The sequence below is a fragment of the Mauremys reevesii genome, linkage group 7, assembly GCF_016161935.1.
Source record: "Mauremys reevesii isolate NIE-2019 linkage group 7, ASM1616193v1, whole genome shotgun sequence".
NCBI classification, from domain to species: domain Eukaryota; kingdom Metazoa; phylum Chordata; order Testudines; family Geoemydidae; genus Mauremys; species Mauremys reevesii.
In genome coordinates this window covers 52,306,665-52,326,554 of record NC_052629.1, presented here as the reverse complement: position 1 = coordinate 52,326,554, position 19,890 = coordinate 52,306,665, and the positions used below count along the sequence as shown (strand labels likewise).

The window sequence follows — 19,890 nt, the reverse complement described above, 5'->3', positions numbered from 1 at the left end:
AAAGATTTCAAAGACGCCCGCGAGTCCTTAAGGCTGTGCAAGTGAGAGTCTGTATTTTGGGCGAACAGGCCTGCACAGTCAAAGGGGAGGTCCTGCATAGTGTTCTGGACCTCGGGTAGTATCCCTGAGACCTGGAGCCACGCACTGCACCTCATTGTGATGGCGGTGGCAACTGTCCGAGCTGCAGAGTCCGCCACATCCAGTGTGGCCTGGAGGGAGGTTCTAGAGACCACCCTGCCCTCCTCAAGGAGCGCGCTAAACTCCTTGCGTGAGTCAGCCAGGAGTAACTCCTGGAACTTTTGTCAACAAGCTCCAAGAGCTGAAAGCATAGCAGCTGAGTACCGCTTGCTGGCTGGCGGTTTGAAGCTGGAGCCCCCCAGTCGAGTAGACTTTTTGGCCGAAAAGGTCAAGCTTCTTAGCATCCTGTGACTTAGGCGTGGGACCCGGCAGCCCTTGCCGCTCTTTGTGGTCTGCCACATCAACTACCAAAGTCCCTAGCTGGGGGGTGCGTGAAAAGGTGTTCGTACACTTTCTGCAGCACAAAATATCATCTTTCCACCCCTTTAGCAGTGGGTGGTATACAGGCTGGAGTTTGCCAAAGCACCTTAGTGGTGTTTTGGATCGTTCTTATGAGGGGCAAGGCCACCCTAGAAGGACTCTCAAGGGGTAAGTTTGTCCACCATTGGGTCAGACTCCTCCATGACCTCCTCTGCCTGGAGATTAAGGTTTAGGGCCACCCTCCTAAGGAGGTCCTGGTGACCCTTGGTGTCCATTGCTGGCAGGGTGGTGGTGGTGCCCACCACTGCCTTGTCTGGTGAGGAAGAGGAGGCAGCCCGTGGGACAGGGTCTTCCTGTCCTTCCGGCTCTCTGGTGGTTAGGTCAGGTACCTTGTAGCCTCCCGTGACTGGAAGTGGCTCTAGTGTCACTGATGGCGCTGGATCGGGTGCTGCGCCTGAGCATGACCGCCGAGTGTCCCTGTCTCGTATGGGGTCCTCAGGAGCCCTGGGGGTGTAGTGAGCCAGCGACATTGCCAAGGGGGCAGCACGGGGTGCAGATGCCACCGATGCCAGCCTGGAGCCCTGACCCTGATGGTAGGTCGAAGGGATCCAAAAGGGCCACTGGACTGGGCCCTGCCACTGGAGTGGCCAGGCAATTGCCGGTGTCAATGATTCCACTGGTCTGCGGTGCTGGGACCAGTAGTGGCTGTGTTGAGAGACAGAAGACTCAGTGTCTGACTCAGACTAGTAGTATGTGCCCGACCACGGGCGGCAGAGCCGGATGGCACCAGGGAGTGGTGCCAGAGAGATGGTGAGCAGCGCCGTAACATCATAGGCTTACCATGATGATGAACCAGAGGTGATGCCGCCATCAGAGCTGCAAAAGGTGCTGGAGCCACATATGGTGCTGAGCTAGACTTTACAGCCAGTGCCACCGCTGGTGCCACCTACAGTGCCTGGGCTTGCGGGGACGGGGACTGCACCATCATGGCAATGAGGTCTTGTGCTGCCTCATAGGTGTCCGACGTGGAGGAAAGGTCGAGCTCCTCCTCTAAATCCTCCCAAGTTGGGGAATCCATCAGCACCGGACTCAACGGGCCTCCCGTTGGGGCCGGAGTCAATGGTGCCAGGTCTTGAGGCCCAGACTGTGGGTGTCCCGCCGGAGGATGCATCCCGCTTGTGTCCCCTCGCGGCTTCTTGAAGGGGGAATGACCCCTGTCCACCACCTTTTTCTTATGCAGCACCGGGGACTGTGAACGTTGCCACTTGGTGGCACTGGTCTTACAGGTTGGGGAGCGGCACTGGTGCTCCTTGGAAGAGTCCTTCCTCAGAACTGGGACATCCCGCAATTAGGCCAGAGCGCTGCGCACCAAGGATGCCGGTGCCACTTCCAGCTGCGGGTGGAGGGCCACCTCCATCAGGAGGAGCTTCAAATAATAGTCCCACTCTCTCTTAGTTCTGGGTCTGAAGCTCCTGCAAATGGGGCACTTATCTGTCTGATGTCCCTCTTCTAAACACTTGAGACAGGCAGCATGCAGATCGCCTATGGGCATAGGTTTTATGCACCTCTCACATGCCTTAAACCCCTGCGACCAAGGCATGCCCTGGCACCTGAGGAAACTAGGACGAGGGGGAAGCTCCCTGAAGTAAGTCCAACTAATCTACAACTAATATAAAATGAACTAACAACTATATGCAACTAAGAAAAGGGCACCACTAGGTAGGCACTTGTGAATGCAAGAGACTGAGCTGTTCCAATGACTGTCACTGGCAGTAAGAAGGAACTGAGCAGGCGGCAAGTTGGCAGGGACCTATATACACCACAGTCGACCAGATGGGTATCGCTGAGGAAAAACCACGCACGCACACCTATTGGAATGCACATGAGCAATCACACGAAGAAGAAACTCTCTTCCCTTTGCAGGGATATAATATTTCATGTCGGACCTCTTGCAGGTTGGAGCGATTGTTGCAGCGGTCTGCCAGACATGCTTGACAGGTTCCATGATTACATCATTCATGGGGGGAGGAGGCATGATGATGTCATCCGGGAAGGAGGAAGAAAAATGGGTTATTGGTTTGACATCCTGGGTCAGAAATTTCTTCCTGTTTGCCCGTCATCTTTTCAGGGGGCTCAAATGATCCCAGTGCGGACAGCACAGGTGAGTGCCATGTACCTTCCCTATGTGGGGTAGGAGGTTTGAGGTGGTGTGAGGGATATCTATGGGGCCCAATATTGCCACTGTGGAGGGAAGGGCATAGGAGCCATCCAAGGGTGTCTGTACCGCTATTGTTCTTTGGCCCCTGGTACAGTACCTCTTGTGTGGTGGGGCTGGTTTGATCATTTGGCGGGTGGGAGAAGAGTGCTGCGAAGGATGTGTCTCTCCCTTGTCCTCATCTTCACTAGAAAATGGGGGAGCAGATGGTGGTGGAGTGGTGGGATGGCTTGGTACCGACGGTGCTGTGGTGATCTTGGTGCCAAGAATGGGAGAGTCAGGTGTTGAAGACACCATAAGGTCTCTGGGAAGGAAGAACTGTTGTGGTGCTGACAGCCCCAGGGCCACTGATGAGGTAATGGTGGATACTGGCTGATGTGGAGCTGTTGTCTGCAAGGATGCACTTGTCAGTTGCACTATACTGACAGGAGATGGCACCATAGGCTGCAGTTGCTTTGATGTGCCCGGTGCGGAGTGTTGGGATGGCTCCACTGGTGCCGAGGCATGGGTTTTCTGTTTCCCCTTGGTGACTGCATTGGAACTAGATGTCTTGAAGCCGTTAGCTCTCACAATACCCATGGTACCAGAGGGTCCTACCATCCTGGTCTGGGGAACACTGTTTCTTGCTCGGTTCCCGAGCCGGTGGGGACAGCGCATGTTTCTTTGCCACCTTTTTATCTGGGTGGTCTGTCTCGTGAGTAACAGGCAAAGACGAGCCCCTGTCAGAGGCTGCAGTTGGAGAAGTGTATCCCAGAGGTATCCGTGTTTCTGGCTCCGACGCCGGGTGGAGAGGACTTCTCCATTAGCAGCAGTTTAAGTTGTAAGTCTCTGGCTTTCCTGGTCCAGACTGACAGTTTGTGACAATGTAGGCACTTTTCAGATACATGTGCTTCTCCTAAAAAGTGACCACACAGAGTGTCCATCTGAAATAGGTATTGAAAGCCTGCAGGTGAGGCAGCGTTTGAAGCCCGGTGAACCGGGCATGCCCCTGAAGGGAGTATTTCCCCCTTCTCCATGAGGGGAGAACTAACACTACTCTAGCAGGTTTCAGAGTAGCATAGAATGGAACACACAGACAGGGGATATTTATACATACAGAGAACATGAAAAGGTGGAAGTATGCATACCAACAGGCAGAGTCTAATCAATTGAGATGAGCTATCGTTAGCAGGAGGAAAAAAAACTTTTTGAAGTGATAATTAAGATGGCCCATAGAAGGTGTGAGGAGAACTTAACATAGGGAAATAGAGTCAATTGGTGTAATGACCCAACCATTCCCAGTCTTTGTTTAGGCCACAGTTAATAGTATCTAGTTTGCATATTAATTCAAGTACAGCAGTTTCTCTTTGGAGTCTGTTTTTGAAGTTTTTTTGTTGCAAAATTGCCACCTTCAAGTCTGTCACTGAGTGGTTAGAGAGGTTGAAGTGTTCTCCCACTGGTTTTTGAATGTTATGATTCCTGATATCAGATTTGTGTCCATTTATTCTTTTGCGTAGAGACTGTCTGGTTTGGCCAATGTACATGGCAGAGGGACATTGCTGGCACATGATGGCATATATCACGTTGGTAGATGTGCAGGTGTATGAGCCCCTGATGGCGTGTCTGATGTGATTAGGTCCTATGATGGTGTCACTTGAATGGATATGTGGACAGAGCTGGCATCGGGCTTTGTTGCAAGGATAGGTTCCTGGGTTAGTGTTTATGTTGTATGGTGTGCGGTTGCTGGTGAGTATTTGCTTCAGGTTGGGAGGCTGTCTATAAGCGAGGACTGGCTTGTCTCCCAAGATCTGTGAGAGTGAGGGATCATCTCTAAGGATAGGTTGTAAATCTTTGATGATGCGCTGGAGAGGTTTTAGTTGGGGGCTGTAGGTGATGGCTAGTGGTGTTCTGTTATTTTCTTTTTTAGGCCTGTCCTGTAGTAGGTGGCTTCTGGGTACTCTTCTGGCTCTGTCAATCTGTTTTTTCACTTCAGCAGGTGGGTATTATAGGTTTAAGAATGCTTGATAGAGATCTTGTAGGTGTTTATCTCTGTCTGAGGGATTGGAGCAAATACGGTTGTATCTAAGAGCTTGGCTGTAGACAATGGATCGTGTGGTGTGTCCGGGATGGAACCTGGAGGCATGTAAGTAAGTATAGCGGTCAGTGGGTTTCCGGTATAGGGTGGTATTTATGTGACCATCGTTTATTAGCACAGTAGTGTCTAGGAAATGGACCGCTTGTGTGGATTGGTCTAGGCTGAGGTTGATGGTGGGATGGAAATTGTTAAAATCTCGGTGGAATTCCTTGAGGGCTTCTTTTCCATGAGTCCAGATGATGAAGATGTCATCAATGTAGCGCAAGTAGAGTAGGGGCGTTAGGGAACGAGAGTTAAGGAAGCGCTGTTCTAAGTCAGCCATAAAGATGTTGGCATACTGAGGGGCCATGCGGGTACCCATAGCAGTGCCACTGACTTGAAGATATATATTGTCCCCAAATGTGAAATAGTTGTGGGTGAGGCCAAAATCACAAAGTTCAGCCACCAGGTTAGCCGTGATATTATCGGGGATACTGTTCCTGATGGCTTGTAGTCCATCTTTGTGTGGAATGTTAGTGTAGAGGGCTTCCACATCCATAGTGGCCAGAATGGTGTTTTCTGGAAGATCACTGATGGATTGTAGTTTCCTCAGGAAACTACTCTAGCAGTGAAACAAAATACTAGCTTCTACTGAGGGAACGAAATAAACTTTTTTTTTTTTTTGGAAGAAAAAAGGAGAAAAAGTGGGAAGGCAAATTAGCTAGTCAAAGAACTAATGGAAAAGGGGTAAAATACTAAGCTATGAGGCACTGCTGAATGCTCCGACTCAAGCCAAAGCTGGTAAAGGAAGCGGGGGGGGGGGGGGGGGAAGAGGTTGGTCACACAGCGCCAGTTAACTGCTTATGGCAGCATGAGACGGGGACTGCACATGTGCAACCCAACCAGGCACTGCTACCACAGATCTCCGATTACAAGTGCAGGGGCACTCAAACACCTAAAGTGGAGCACCCACAAGGACATCACTTGAAGAAGAACTTACAAATTCCTGAAAAAAGAGAGTGCAAATTTGGGAAGAAGTTGAAGACAGAAAATATGGGATGGAGATAGAGAACACAATGTAGGAAAAGAGATAGGTAAGGAGGCACAGGAATAAGACCAAAAAAAGGGGAAATAGATATTGAAAACAATGCAGGAAAAAAGATACACAGTCATCTATCATAGGAAAGAAGAGGAAGAGTAGAATGAAACCAGGCACAGTATGAAGGTATAAAAAAGCAAGAGAGAAAAGACGGTTACTCACCGTTGTAACTGTTGTTCTTCGAGATGTGTTGCTCCTATCCATTCCAGTTAGGTGTGCGCGCGCCGCGTGCACGGCTCGTCGGAAGATTTTTACCCTAGCAACACTCGGTGGGTCGGCTGGGCGCCCCCTGGAGTGGCGCCGCTATAGCGCTAGATATATACCCCAGCCGACCCGTCCGCTCCTCAGTTCCTTCTTGCCGGCTACTCCGACAGTGGGGAAGGAGGGCGGGTCTGGAATGGATAGGAGCAACACATCTCGAAGAACAACAGTTACAACGGTGAGTAACCGTCTTTTCTTCTTCGAGTGATTGCTCCTATGCATTCCAGTTAGGTGATTCCCAAGCCTTACCTAGGCGGTGGGGTCGGAGTGAGACGTGGCAGAGTGTAAGACTGCTGAGCCAAAGGCTGCATCGTCTCTGAACTGTTGCACCAATGCGTAGTGGGAAGCAAAGGTGTGAACGGAAGACCAGGTCGCCACCCGACAGATGTCCTGAATGGGGACATGGGCCAGAGAGGCGGCAGAAGAGGCTTGCGCTCTTGTAGAGTGAGCGGAGAGATGACCAGCCGGAACCTGAGCGAGGTCGTAGCATGTCTTGATACATGACGTCACCCAGGCCGAAATCCGCTGGGAAGAGACTGGCATGCCCTTCATGCGATCTGCTACCGCCACAAAGAGCTGGGGCGAATGGCGGAAAGGCTTCGTTCGGTCTATGTAAAAAGCGAGGGCCCTATGCACGTCGAGGTTATGAAGCTGTTGTTCCCTACGGGATGCGTGCGGCTTCGGGAAGAAGACCGGGAGGAAGATGTCCTGGTTCACATGGAAAGCCGACACCACCTTAGGCAGGAAGGCGGGGTGTGGCCGAAGCTGCACTTTGTCCTTATGGAAGATAGTATACGGCGGGTCAGCCGTTAGGGCACGAAGCTCAGAGACTCGTCTCACTGAAGTAATAGCGACGAGGAAGGCCGTTTTCCAGGACAAGTAGAGAAGGGAACACGTGGCCAAGGGTTCAAAGAGGGCTCCCATAAGCTTGGCTAAGACCAAGTTCAAATCCCAGGTAGGAGCTGGGTGCCGTACCGGAGGGTATAAGCGTTCTAGTCCCTTTAGAAAACGGGAAACCATGTGATTGGAGAAGATGGAATGTTCCCCTATGCTGGGCCTAAAGGCGGAAATTGCCGCCAGGTGCACTTTCAAGGAGGAGATCGCGAGGCCTTGCTCTTTGAGGGACCAGAGATAGTCCAGGATCTTGGGAACAGGGATCAGGAGAGGGTTGAGACCTTTCTGACTGCACCAGAGCGTGAAATGCTTCCACTTAGCGAGGTAGGTCGACCGAGTGGAAGGTTTTCTGCTCTCTAGCAGCACCTGCTGCACTGCAGCGGAACAGTCCCGCTCTGCTCGGGTTAGCCATGCAGGAGCCAAGCCGTCAGGTGGAGGGACTGCAAGTCCGGGTGGCGAAGCCTGCTGAAGTCCTGCGTTATGAGGTCCGGCCATAGCGGGAGGGGAATAGGATCCGCTACTGAGAGGTCGAACAGCAGGGTGTACCAGTGCTGTCTCGGCCACGCCGGAGCAATGAGAATGAAGTGGGCCCTGTCCCTCCGGAGCTTGAGCAGTACCCGGTGTACGAGGGGGAAGGGAGGGAAGGCATACAGCAGGCGATCCTTCCACGGGAGGAGGAATGCATCTGAGAGGGAGCCCTGGGAGCTGCCCTGGTAAGAGCAGAACAGATGGCATTTCCTGTTCTCTCTGGAGGCAAAAAGGTCTATCCGGGGAAAACCCCACCTCTGGAAAATTGTGTGCACCACATCGGGACGAAGCGATCACTCGTGGGAGAGAAAAGACCTGCTGAGGCGGTCTGCCAGTGTGTTCTGCACTCCCGGGAGAAACAATGCTACTAGATGGATGGAGTGGGCTATGCAAAAGTCCCACAGTTGCATCGCTTCCGTGCAAAGCCGGGAGGAACGTGCTCCGCCCTGCTTGTTGATGTAGAACATCGCTGTCGTGTTGTCTGTGAGAACGGACACGCAGCGACCTTGGAGTTGGGAGCGAAAGGTCTGGCACGCCAAGCGAACCGCTTGCAGTTCCTGGACGTTGATGTGGAGGGTCAGCTCGCGGGGTGACCAAAGGCCCTGGGTGTGTAGGCCGCCGAGGTGCGCACCCCACCCCATGGCCAAGACGTCCGTAGTTAAAGTAATAGAGGGTTGAGGGGGGCGGAACGGAACCCCGGCACACACCACCCCTGGGTCCAACCACCAGTTGAGCGAAAGGAGGACTGGTTGCGGAATCGTGACCACCGTGTCTATTGAGTCCCTGTGTGGGTGGTAAACCGACGCCAACCACGTTTGAAAGGTGCGAAGGCGGAGTTTCGCGTATGGGGTCACGAAAGTGCACGCTGCCATGTGGCCTAGGAGGCTGAGGCAGGTGCGCACCGTTGTCATCGGGAAGGATTGCAGGCTTCGGATGATGGAAGCCATGGCCTGGTGTCGAGGCAGAGGGAGGCAGGCCCTGGCAAGATTGGAGTCCAGGACCGCGCCGATGAATTCTGTCCTCCGCGTTGGAGCCAAGGTAGACTTCTTGGTGTTGATCATAAGGCCTAGGTGTTGGAACAGGCCTAGGATCTTGGCCATTTGCTGAGCTACGAGCTGCTGGGACGTTCCGCGGACCAGCCAGTCGTCGAGATATGGGTAAACATGTATCCGGCGACGCCGAAGGGTCGCGGCGACCACCGCCATGCACTTGGTGAAGACCCTCGGTGCCGTGGAGAGGCTGAAGGGGAGCACCGTAAACTGGTAGTGCTGGTGGTTGACGACAAAGCGCAGGTAGCGACGATGAGGAGGGTAAATGGAAATATGGAAATAAGCGTCCTTCATGTCGAGGGTGGCAAACCAGTCTCCCGGATCCAAGAAGGGAATAATGGTCCCCAGGGTTACCATGCGGAACTTGAGCTTGACCAGAAATCTGTTGAGCTCTCAGAGGTCGAGGATTGGTCGCAGACCTCCCTTCGCCTTGGGGATTAGGAAATATCGGGAATAAAATCCCCTGCCCCGCATGCCTTCCGGCACCTCCTCTATGGCACCCAAACTCAACAGAGTCTCGACATCTTGCAAGAGGAATTGCTCGTGAGAGGGGTCCCTGAAGAGGGACGGGTATGGTGGGTGGGAGGGAGGGGGCGAAATAAACTGGAGGCGGTAACCAGACTCCACCGTGCGAAGTACCCAGTCATCGGTTGTTATCTGGGACCACGCCGGTAGGAATTGGGAGAGACGGTTGAAAAACAAAGGGGAAGGATCCGGTAAAGAAACTGGTGGGCCGTCCTTGGGCGTCCCATCAAAAGTTTTGTTTGGGTCCCGAGGTAGGCTTAGAGGGTGGTTGGGACTGGTTTCCCTGATTGCCCGACTGCCTGCGCCGGTTCACTCTGCCCCTGCGCCTATTATTGGGCCGTGGTCTGGGCTGGTTGAACGGGCGGTACGGCTGTGGCCGGAAGGATATCCACTGGGTAACAGGCGTGTACATGCCCAGGGAGCGAATGGTGATTCGACCATCCTTGAGGGTCTGCAGTCGTGAGTCTGTCTTTTCAGAAAAGAGACCCTGGCCATCAAACGGCAAGTCCTGGATGGTGTGTTGGACCTCCGGGGGCAGCGTGGAGGCCTGAAGCCACAAAATTCTCCGCATGGTCACTCCAGAGGCCAAAGTCCTGGCTCCTGAATCTGCAGAGTCCAGAGAGGCTTGGAGGGCCGAGCGGGATGCCTTTTTACCCTCCTCAACAAGGGCCGTGAACTCAGGCCGGGAGTCGGATGGCACAAGCTCAGAGAACTTCGAGAGGGACACCAGGGTGTTATAGGTGTACCTACTGAGGAGAGCCAGCTGGTTGGCGACTCTCAACTGGAGACCTCCAGCTGAATAGACTTTAAGGCCCAAAAGGTCCATACGCCGCGCTTCTTTGGACTTGGGCGCTGGCGCCGGCTGGCCATGTCGCTCACGGTCGTTAACGGACTGGACCACCAACCAGCATGGAGCTGGGTGCGTGTAGAGATACTCGTATCCCTTGGATGGGACCGAGTATTTTCTCTCCACCCCCCGAGCGGGATGGACGCGGGATGGACGCTGGTGACTGCCAGACAGTGTCCGCATTCCGCTGGATAGTGCGGATGAAGGGCAGGGCCACATGAAGAGGCACATCTGCTCCGATTATGCTGACGACGGGGTCATCATCCTCTGCCACCTCCTCCACTGGCAGGTTTATGTTTTGGGCCACCCGTCGTAGCAAGTCCTGATGGGCCCGTAGATCGATTGGTGGAGGGCCCGAGGAGGACGCCCCAGCCACGGCCTCATCCGGCGAGGAAGAGGATGATAGGCCCGGGAGCAGCGTGTCCGGTGGGGGCTCATCGAGCTGCTGCGGGGCCTCAGTGACAGGGAGATGCTCCGCATCCGTGGATGCCAGCGGCTCCTCTACCACGGCTGTGGGAGGAGGTCTGCTGACCGTAGCCTCAGGTGCTCTGTGGTCGGATGCCCTGGAGTGCTGAGTGGAAAAAGGCACTCCTTGAGTCTCATGGTAGGCCCATGGAGTCCAGAAGCCCCATTGAGAACGACCCTGGTCTTGCCCTTGAGGCTCTGTGCGCTGACCAACTGCGCTGTCTGCCTGTGAGGAGACGGACAGCTGTCTCGAAGGCCACGGCGGTGCCGAGAGACTTTGTGACTGTGCCGTCGACGCTGCCGGTCTGTCCCTGGACGGTGCCGGGGAACGATGCCGGTCTTCGCGGTGCCGGGAATGAGCGGTGGGAGCGGCTACAGGAGGACCGGTGCCGGGAACGGTACCAAGAGCCAGATCGGTGCCGATAGCGTCTGTCAGGAGACCGGGACCGGGATCGTCTCCGCGAGTACGACTGGTACCGCGATGGAGAGCGGTACCGGGACTGCGAACAGTGCCGAGATCTGGAGCAGCGAGAACAGGAACGCCTCCGGGACCGGGACCGGGACCTAGAGTAGCGTCTGTCCTGCCTGTCAGGGGAAGGAGGCCGCATGATAGCCGGCTTGCCAACTGACTTAACCCGCACCGGCGGTGCCGGGGGTTGAGTATGCGTTGGCTCCGTCAACGCTATCAGCTCTCTCGCCGTCTAAAAGGTTTCCGGAGTCGACGGGAGAGCGAGCTCGACCACAGTATGCACCGGGGAGCAAGGAGGTACCGGACTCGACGGCCCTTTCGGTGCCGGAGTCAATGATACAGCGCATGGTTTATGCGCTGCCGGAGTCGGTGCTGGGGGTGCCGGTGCCGGAGCCGGTGGTTGGGCGATAGGTCCTGGTGCAGAGACCTTGGAGGACGTCTGTGCTGGCTTACGTTTCCTCGAGGGAGAGAGGGAACGGTGAGAACCTAGGGCTGTGGAGGTCAACTAAGCACTCCACTGTTCCAGCGACCGTCACGGGCGGTAAGAAGGAACTGAGGAGCGGACGAGTCGGCTGGGGTATATATCTAGCGCTATAGCGGCGCCACTCCAGGGGGCACCCAGCCGACCCACCGAGTGTTGCTAGGGTAAAAATCTTCTGACGAGCCGTGCACGTGGCGCGCGCACACCTAACTGGAATGCATAGGAGCAATCACTCGAAGAAGAAATAGTAAGTTATGTTATAAAAAGTGTATGAAGAAGACAGTTGATTGACAGTGTTACAATTAAGTGAATCACACAGCTGTTTTGTTCTTTTAAAATGCAGGGTGCCTGCCCTTGAGACACAGGGCAAGTGGTAGGACTCAAATATTTTTCATTCTCTTCAGAAGGCTTAGTCCTTGGATTAGAGGTATTGGGTAAATTCTTTTGAAAACTTAGTTTTGTAAATAATTTTGAAACACAAGATTTAAAGGCTTACCTCCTGTGACACAACGCCGAGCCATTTCCCAAATGATCAAGCCAAAACTGTAGATGTCAGCCATGATATATGGTTGGAAATGATTTTTATTTAGGCTTTCATCTAGGACTTCTGGTGCCATGTAACGTTTTGTTCCCACTCTAGTATTCAAAGGGACATCAACTTCATTCGTATCACTAAATGTAAATAATTAAGGTTAAATGAACTGTGGAGCAGTACAAAGGAACTGCTGTCATGTAAAAAGATGCAATTATTATCGTCAAAGTAAAATTATGAACTATAATTAAATCAATAATCTCTTTCTCAAATCCTCCTTCCAATATTACAGCTTATAATATATTATGCTTCTTTTAGACAGATTAAATAAAAAAAGATTATAAAATACCCAACATGAAGGTTCATGTGACTGCTTTGCAAAAAAAAAATAATAAAAAAAAAAAAAGCCCAAAACCCCCCCACCAAAACTGCACACATGACTAAGCAGACAATTCCAAATGTTCAAGACTCAAAATGCATTACTAATATCCACAATTCTACACATCAATACTCATGCTGAAGTTTTCTTGTGTTCTAGGATTTGATATCCACTTCAAGACATTGGTAGCCCATGCATTCCACTATAAGCTTTACATGTACAGTTTTTACCCCTATATTAGACCTAAAATACCCTTATTTCTAATAGGAACATTTTGAGCATGTTACAATGAGCTTTACAAAACAAACAAACAAACAAAAAAACAACCTATTTCTACAAAATTACCTGCATTTATAATGTTCTACCACCATACTATCCACACACCCACTAAAAACTATACTAGAAATTACCATGTCTGAACCCAAATTCTTGGACAAGGGCTTGCAGTTTCTTTGGCATTAGTGTGGGAAAGTGAAATTTTGTGGCTGCTTCAGACATTAGCAATTGTTTTTGTAGTAATTTTTCATATTTTTTAAATAATTACAGTCAAAAAAGACAGTTACTCACCTTTGTAACTGTTGTTCTTCGAGATGTGTTGCTCATATCCATTCCAATTAGGTGTGCGCACGCCGCGTGCACGTTCGTCGGAAGATTTTTACCCTAGCAACACTCGGCCCCCTGGAGTGGTGCCGCTATGGCGCCGGATATATACCCCCGCCGACCCGACCGACCCTCAGTTCCTTCTTGCTGGCTACTCCGACAGTGGGGAAGGAGGGCGGGTTTGGAATGGATAGGAGCAACACATCTCGAAGAACAACAGTTACAAAGGTGAGTAACCGTCTTTTCTTCTTTGAGTGCTTGCTCATATCGATTCCAATTAGGTGATTCCCAAGCCTTACCTAGGCGGTGGGGTCGGAGCGAGAGGTTGCGGAATGTAGGACCGCTGAGCCAAAGGCGGCATCGTCTCTACACTGTTGGACCATTGCGTAGTGTGACACAAAGGTGTGGATGGAAGACCAGGTAGCCGCACAACAAATTTCCTGGATGGGTACATGGGCCAGAAAGGCGGCAGATGAGGCTTGAGACCGAGTAGAATGGGCAGTGAGATGTCCAGCCGGAACATGCGCCAAGTCATAGCATGCCCGGATACAGGATGTCACCCAAGAAGAAATTCGTTGGGAGGAGACCGGCATGCCTTTCATCCGGTCTGCGACCGCTACAAAGAGCAGAGGTGAACGTCGGAAGGGTTTGGTTCTCTCAATATAAAAGGTGAGAGCCCTATGGACATCCAAAGTATGCAGTTGTTGTTGCCGACTCGATGAGTGCGGCTTCAGGAAAAAAACTGGGAGGAAGACGTCTTGATTAATGTGGAAGGCAGAGACCACCTTAGGGAGGAATGCCGGGTGCGGTCAGAGCTGTACCTTGTCCTTATGGAATACCGTATACGGGGGATCCACGGTCAAAGCGTGGAGTTCCGAGACTCGTCTAGCCGAGGTGATAGCGACGAGGAAGGCTGTCTTCCAGGAAAGGTATAGCAGCGAACATGTGGCTAAAGGCTCAAAGGTGGGACCCATGAGCTTAGCTAACACCAGGTTTAAATCCCAGGTAGGGGTTGGGCGTCTGACATGAGGGTACAGCCGCTCCAAGCCTCTAAGCAACCTGGAAACTATGGGGTGAGAAAAGACTGAATTGCCAGCCTCGCCCGGGTGGAAGGCAGAAATAGCTGCAAGATGTACCCTTATAGATGAGATCGCCAGGTCCTGTTCCTTGAGGGACCATAAGTAGTCCAAGATAGTGGGGATAGATACATGACCAGGGAGAAATCTACACTGAGCGCACCAATGGGAGAAGCGCTTCCACTTGGCGAGATATGTCATTCGCGTGGAAGGTTTTCTGCTTCCCAATAGCACTTCTTGTACTGCGGTGGAACAACGCAACTCAGATTGGCTTAACCAGAGAGCAGCCATGCTGTCAGATGAAGGGACTGCAGGTCCGGGTGGTGAAGCCTGCCGAAGTCCTGATATATGAGGTCCGGGCAGAGTGGCCAGGGGATCGGGTCTGCCACGGAGAGGTCGAGCAACAGGGTGTACCAATCCTGTCTCGGCCACACTGGAGCGATCAGGATTAGGTGGGTTCTGTCCCTGCGGAGCTTGAGGAGGACTCTGTGGACGAGTGGAAACGACGGGAAGGCATAAAATAGGTGCCCGTTCCACGGAATTAGGAATGCGTCCAAGAGGGAGCCCGGAGAGCGACCTCACAGGGAGCAGAACACCTGGCATTTCCTGTTCTCTCGGGAGGCAAAGAGGTCTATGTGGGGAAACCCCCACTGCCGGAAGACAGAATGGAGAACGTCTGGACGGATGGACCACTCGTGAGACAGGAAGGATCTGCTCAGTTGATCTGCCAGAGTGTTCCGGACTCCTGGGAGAAAGGACGCTACCAGGTCTATTGAGTGGGCTATGCAAAAGTCCCATAGTTGAATTGCCTCCTGACAAAGTGGGGAGGATTGTGTCCCGCCCTGCTTGTTTATATAATATATGGCCGTTGTGTTGTCTGTGAAGACTGAGACACAACGACCTTGCAGATGGCTCTGGAACGCTTGACACGCCAGGCGGACTGCTCTCAGTTCTCGGACATTTATGTGTAACGCCAACTCCCGAGATGACCAAAGGCCTTGAGTGCGAAGGTGCCCTAGGTGAGCACCCCAGCCAAGAGATGACGCGTCCATTGTCAAAGACGCGGAGGGCTGTGGTGGATGGAACGGCAGGCCTGCACACACCCGGGACTGCATCCGCCACCAGTCGAGGGAGCCTAAGATGCTCGGTGGGATGGTGAGTACCATGTCTATGGCGTCCCTGCCTGGGCAGTAGGTTGAGGCGAACCAAGTTTGATGGGGACGCACGCGCAGTCTGGCGTGCTTTGTCACAAATGTGCATGCTGCCAAATGGCTGAGGAGGCCGAGGCAAGTACGGGCCGAGGTTGTCGGGAAGTTTTGAAGTGTTTGTATAAGCGATACGATTGCCTGAAAACGAGGTAAAGGCAAACTGGCCGTTGCAAGAGTGGAGTCTAGAGTGGCCCCAATGAACTCTATTCTTTGCGTAGGCACTAGAGTAGATTTCTCCAGATTGATCATCAGGCCTAGACGCATGAATAAGTCCTTGATGATGTGCACATGCCTGGTGACTTGTGCCTCGGAGGTCCCTCGAATAAGCCAGTCATTGAGGTATGGGAAGACATATATTCGATGACGATGGAGGGAGGCTGCGACTGCCGCCATGCACTTTGTGAAAACCCGAGGGGCCGTGGAGAGGCCAAAGGGAAGGACTGTGAACTGAAAGTGTTGGCGGTTCACCACAAACCGCAGATATCGTCTGTGTGGAGGGTAAACTGCAATGTGGAAATACACGTCCTTCATATCGAGAGCGGCGTACCAATCTCCGGGATCCAGGGAAGGGCTGATAGTTCCCAGGGATACCATGCGGAACGAACTTTTTCATGAACTTGTTTCAGTCCTCGCAGGTCTAGGATAGGCCGAAGGCCACCTTTCGCCTTGGGGATTAGGAAATATCGGGAATAAAACCCCTTGCCCCTTGATTGCTCCGGTACCTCCTCTATAGCTCCAATCGCAAGGAGCCTATGGACCTCTTGTAGGAGGAGTTGCTCGTGAGAGGGGTCCCTGAGGAGGGACAAGGAAGGGGGTTGGGAGGGAGGGGGTGAAATAAACTGCAGGTGGTATCCACACTCCACCGTGCGAAGGACCCAATGATCTGAGGTTAGTTGGGACCACGCAAGGATGAATGGGGAAAGGTGGTTGTAGAACTGAAAAGGATCCAGGGAGACAATTGGTACACCGCTCTCGGGCACACCCTCAAAAGTTTGATTTGGGTCCTGTAGATGGCTTGGTGGGACCGGTATTGTTACCCCCTTGAGGTCCAGACTGTCGTCTGCGGTTGGTACGACCTCATTGTCTGACAAAGTCCTGTCTTGGCCTAGGCTGGGGGTAGGGGTGCTGAGGTTGGGAGCAGAAGGACCTTCTTTGAGTCTGTGGCGTATGCATTCCGAGTGAACGCATGATTACGCGATTGTCTTTCAGACTCTGTAGCCTGGGGTCTGTCTTTTGTGAGAATAGGCCCTGGCCATCAAATGGTAAGTCTTGTATAGTGTACTGAAGTTCAGGTGGCAAGCCTGACACCTGAAGCCATGAGATACGTCGCATGGCGATGCCAGAGGCAACTGTTCTAGCTGCCGAATCAGCGGCGTCTAGCGAGGCCTGTAGAGAGGTCCGCGCTACTTTTTTGCCTTCCTCCAACAATGCTGTATATTCCTGGCGGGAGTCCTGTGGGAGCAGCTCTGTAAATTTCCCTACTGCCTCCCAGGTATTGTAATTATACCTACTAAGCAGGTATTGTAATTATACCTACTAAGCAGGGCTTGTTGGTTCACTACCCTGAGTTGGAGGCCTCCCGCGGAATAGATTTTTCGTCCCAACAAATCCATTCGCCTGGCCTCCTTTGATTTTGGGGCAGGGGCTTGTTGGCCGTGGCGTTCCCGTTCATTAACGGACTGTACAATCAATGAACAAGGAGGGGGGTGCACATATAAGTACTCATACCCCTTGGAGGGCACCATGTACTTCCGTTCGACCCCTCTGGCTGTCGGCGGGATAGTTGCCGGGGATTGCCAGATGGTATCTGCTCTAGCTTGGATCGAACGAATGAAGGGTAGGGCTACTCGGGTTGGTGCCTCCACCGATAATATATCTATCACCGGGTCCTCAACCTCTGGAACCTCCTCTACTGGCAAGTTGATATTTTCGGCGACACGCCACAGGCGGTCCTGGCGTGACCTGAGGTCAATGGGAGGTAGGCCTGATGATGATGTCCCCGCTACCGCCTCGTCTGGTGAAGAGGAGGAAGAAAGTCCCGGGACAAGCGGGTCCTGAAGTGACTCCTGATCCTAGTGGACATCCGGAGCCGGGGGAGCCTGGGGGTCCGGTGTGGGGGCAGGAGCTTCCTCCGTACCAGCAGGGGGAGATCTGCTGACCGTGGCTTCTGGCACGCGGTGTTCTGAAGTAACGGAGCGTGATGTCACAGTGGGTTCACCTTGGGCTTGGTGATATGCCCAAGGCGTCCAAAAGGACCATTGTTGCGGTCCTTGGTCCGGGCCGTGGGCTCCTTGGGTGGCCCTGCTGTAAGTATCCAAATCTCCATAGGAGGCACTGTCCGCATGGGATGAAACGGATGCATGCTGTGACGGCCATGGAGGAGCTGAGACCGTTTGGGGAGGGCCTCTGCATCTAGTTGATCCGTCTCCACGCGGCACCGGAGAACGGTACTGGGAGTCGTACTGGTACCGGGAAGGAGATCGGGACCTGCTACCGGCGCAATGCCGGGAGGTCGACCGGAGTCTCGAATCCCTACGTCTTGATTGGCTGCGAGAGGTATGGCGCCGTGATCGGTGCCGAGAGTATCGGGTCAGAGATCGGGATCTTGACCGGTGCCGCAAGTATGACCGGTACCGGGACTGCGAGCGGCGCTGAGACCGGGATCGATGACGGGACCAAGAACGTCTGCAGGATCTGGATCGTGACCAACGATGTTCGGTGGTGTCGGGCAAGAGTGGTCTCAGCAGGGCAGGCTTGCCTATTGAGTGAACAGCCCGCACCGGCGGTGCCGGGGGTTGAGGCAGCCTGGGGTCCGTCAAGGCAATCAACTCCCTTGCCGTAGAGAACGTCTCCGGCGTGGAGGGCACAATAAGCTCAACCACGGCGTGCGCCGGGGAGCTGGTAGGCACCGACTCAACGGCTTGTGCGAGACCAGAATCAACGGTGCAGCAGGTGTCAGTGCCGTGGCAGTTGACGGCGCCGGGCGGTCCGACTTAGATGAGAGCTCCGACTGCGGCGCAGGTACGCAGGCCGCAGGAGTCTTATGCTTCTTGACCCTTGGGGAGAGTGAGCGGTGCCGGGCAGGAGCCTGGGCTGGTGATGGCCGGTGTCGAGGAGCCTTCATGGTGCCAGTGCGCTCTGGTGTGGAAGAGGCACTCGTCCCCGGTGCCGTGGTCGGTGCCGAAGATGGAGGAGTGAGAGCTGCCTCCATCAGGAGCTGCTTGAGTCGAATGTCCCGCTCCTTTTTCGTCTGGGGCTTGAATGCTTTACAGATGCGGCACTTGTCTGCGAGGTGGGATTCGTCCAAGCACTTGAGACAAGAGTCGTGAGAGTTTCCTGTGGGCATCGGCCTATGACAGGTCGTGCACGGTTTAAAGCCTGGTGAACCGGGCATGGGCCCCGGTACCGGGTGAGAGGAAGGGGCTAAGCCCTGATCCCTCTTAACTATATACACTAACTACTACTAAAACTAATAAAACTAACTAGAAATATAAAATATTGAACTATATACACAATAACTATGAGAAATGAGCGAATAGCTAGGGAGGTGGAGGTCAGCTAAGCTGCGCTCCACTGTTCCAACGACCTACACGGGCGGTAAGAAGGAACTGAGGGTCGGTCGGGTCGGCAGGGGTATATATCCGGCGCCATAGCGGCGCCACTCCAGGGGGCGCCCAGCCAACCCACCGAGTGTTGCTAGGGTAAAAATCTTCCGCTGAACGTGCATGCGGCGCGCGTACACCTAATTGGAATCGATATGAGCAAGCACTCGAAGAACAGTAATTTTGTAGGTAATATATTTTACTATTCAATTCATTTTATGTTGCTCAAATTTTCATTGAGTCACGGATCTTATACTGAAAATACATGAAAGCATTATAGAGATGCTCCAGGGAAAGATGAAGTTTTTGATTCTGGCAGTGGATTTGTTTCCTTTTCTCTCCTTCTTGTGGAGAGGGGAACAACTTGAACTCTTAGCTCTCCATCCTAACAATCTTTGAGACCATTTGATCTTCCACCTCAATATTCACCCCACATCCAAAGTAAAGAAGAGAATTTGACTCTCAAAACAATAAATAAACACCATACAATTTTACTGTTTAACTGCAAAACAACCAATCAGTGAATTAACACTCATTTCAACTTGATCTTTGATGCCTTTCAACATACATGCAAAAGATACCAACTGCTAATAGGCTTTGATCATCTACCTGTTAAATTTGACTGCAAGACCCAGGTCAGCAATACAGCAGCTTCCATTTTTCTTTATCAAGATATTTTTACTCTTCAGGTCCCTGTGTGCAATAGCAGGCTTGCCTTGTGTCCCATAAATTTCTGTGTGTAGATGGCACAGACCACATGCAGCAGAATAAGCCAGTTTGAGCAAAGCCCTGTTGTCAAGTGTGGCACATTTCAGGAAGTCATACAAGGATCCATTTTCATGGTAATCTGTAATCAAGTAAAGTTGTGTCCAGGAGCCTGTGCCTTTAATATCAGCGGCTATAAAACCTGTTCAATGCATAAACAAAGTTAGCATTTAGTGTTACATAGAAATCACATAATTCATTACTTGGAAGACTTTTCAGGAAATGAAAAAGCTTAAGACTCATTTTATAGTAAGACTCAACAGCCCCTTACACACCCATCACTTCTTATTTGAGGACCAGGAGTGCTAGAGTTTAGGTTTCAACCTCATGTGATGTCACAATGT

At 52.5% G+C, this 19,890-nt stretch overlaps 1 protein-coding gene across 4 annotated transcripts in view; it reads right to left on the bottom strand.

Moving 5' to 3' along the window:
• Positions 1 to 19,890, bottom strand: part of BMPR1A (bone morphogenetic protein receptor type 1A) — a 192,147-nt gene that overhangs the window by 14,007 nt on the left and 158,250 nt on the right. For all 4 annotated transcript variants that reach the window (XM_039547800.1, XM_039547801.1, XM_039547799.1 and 1 more), the window contains 2 exons: positions 19,391 to 19,688; positions 11,881 to 12,056 (listed from right to left, as the gene is read on the bottom strand). In XM_039547800.1, coding sequence (XP_039403734.1) covers positions 11,881 to 12,056; positions 19,391 to 19,688 — 474 coding nt within the window. The remainder of the gene's footprint in view (positions 1 to 11,880; positions 12,057 to 19,390; positions 19,689 to 19,890) is intronic.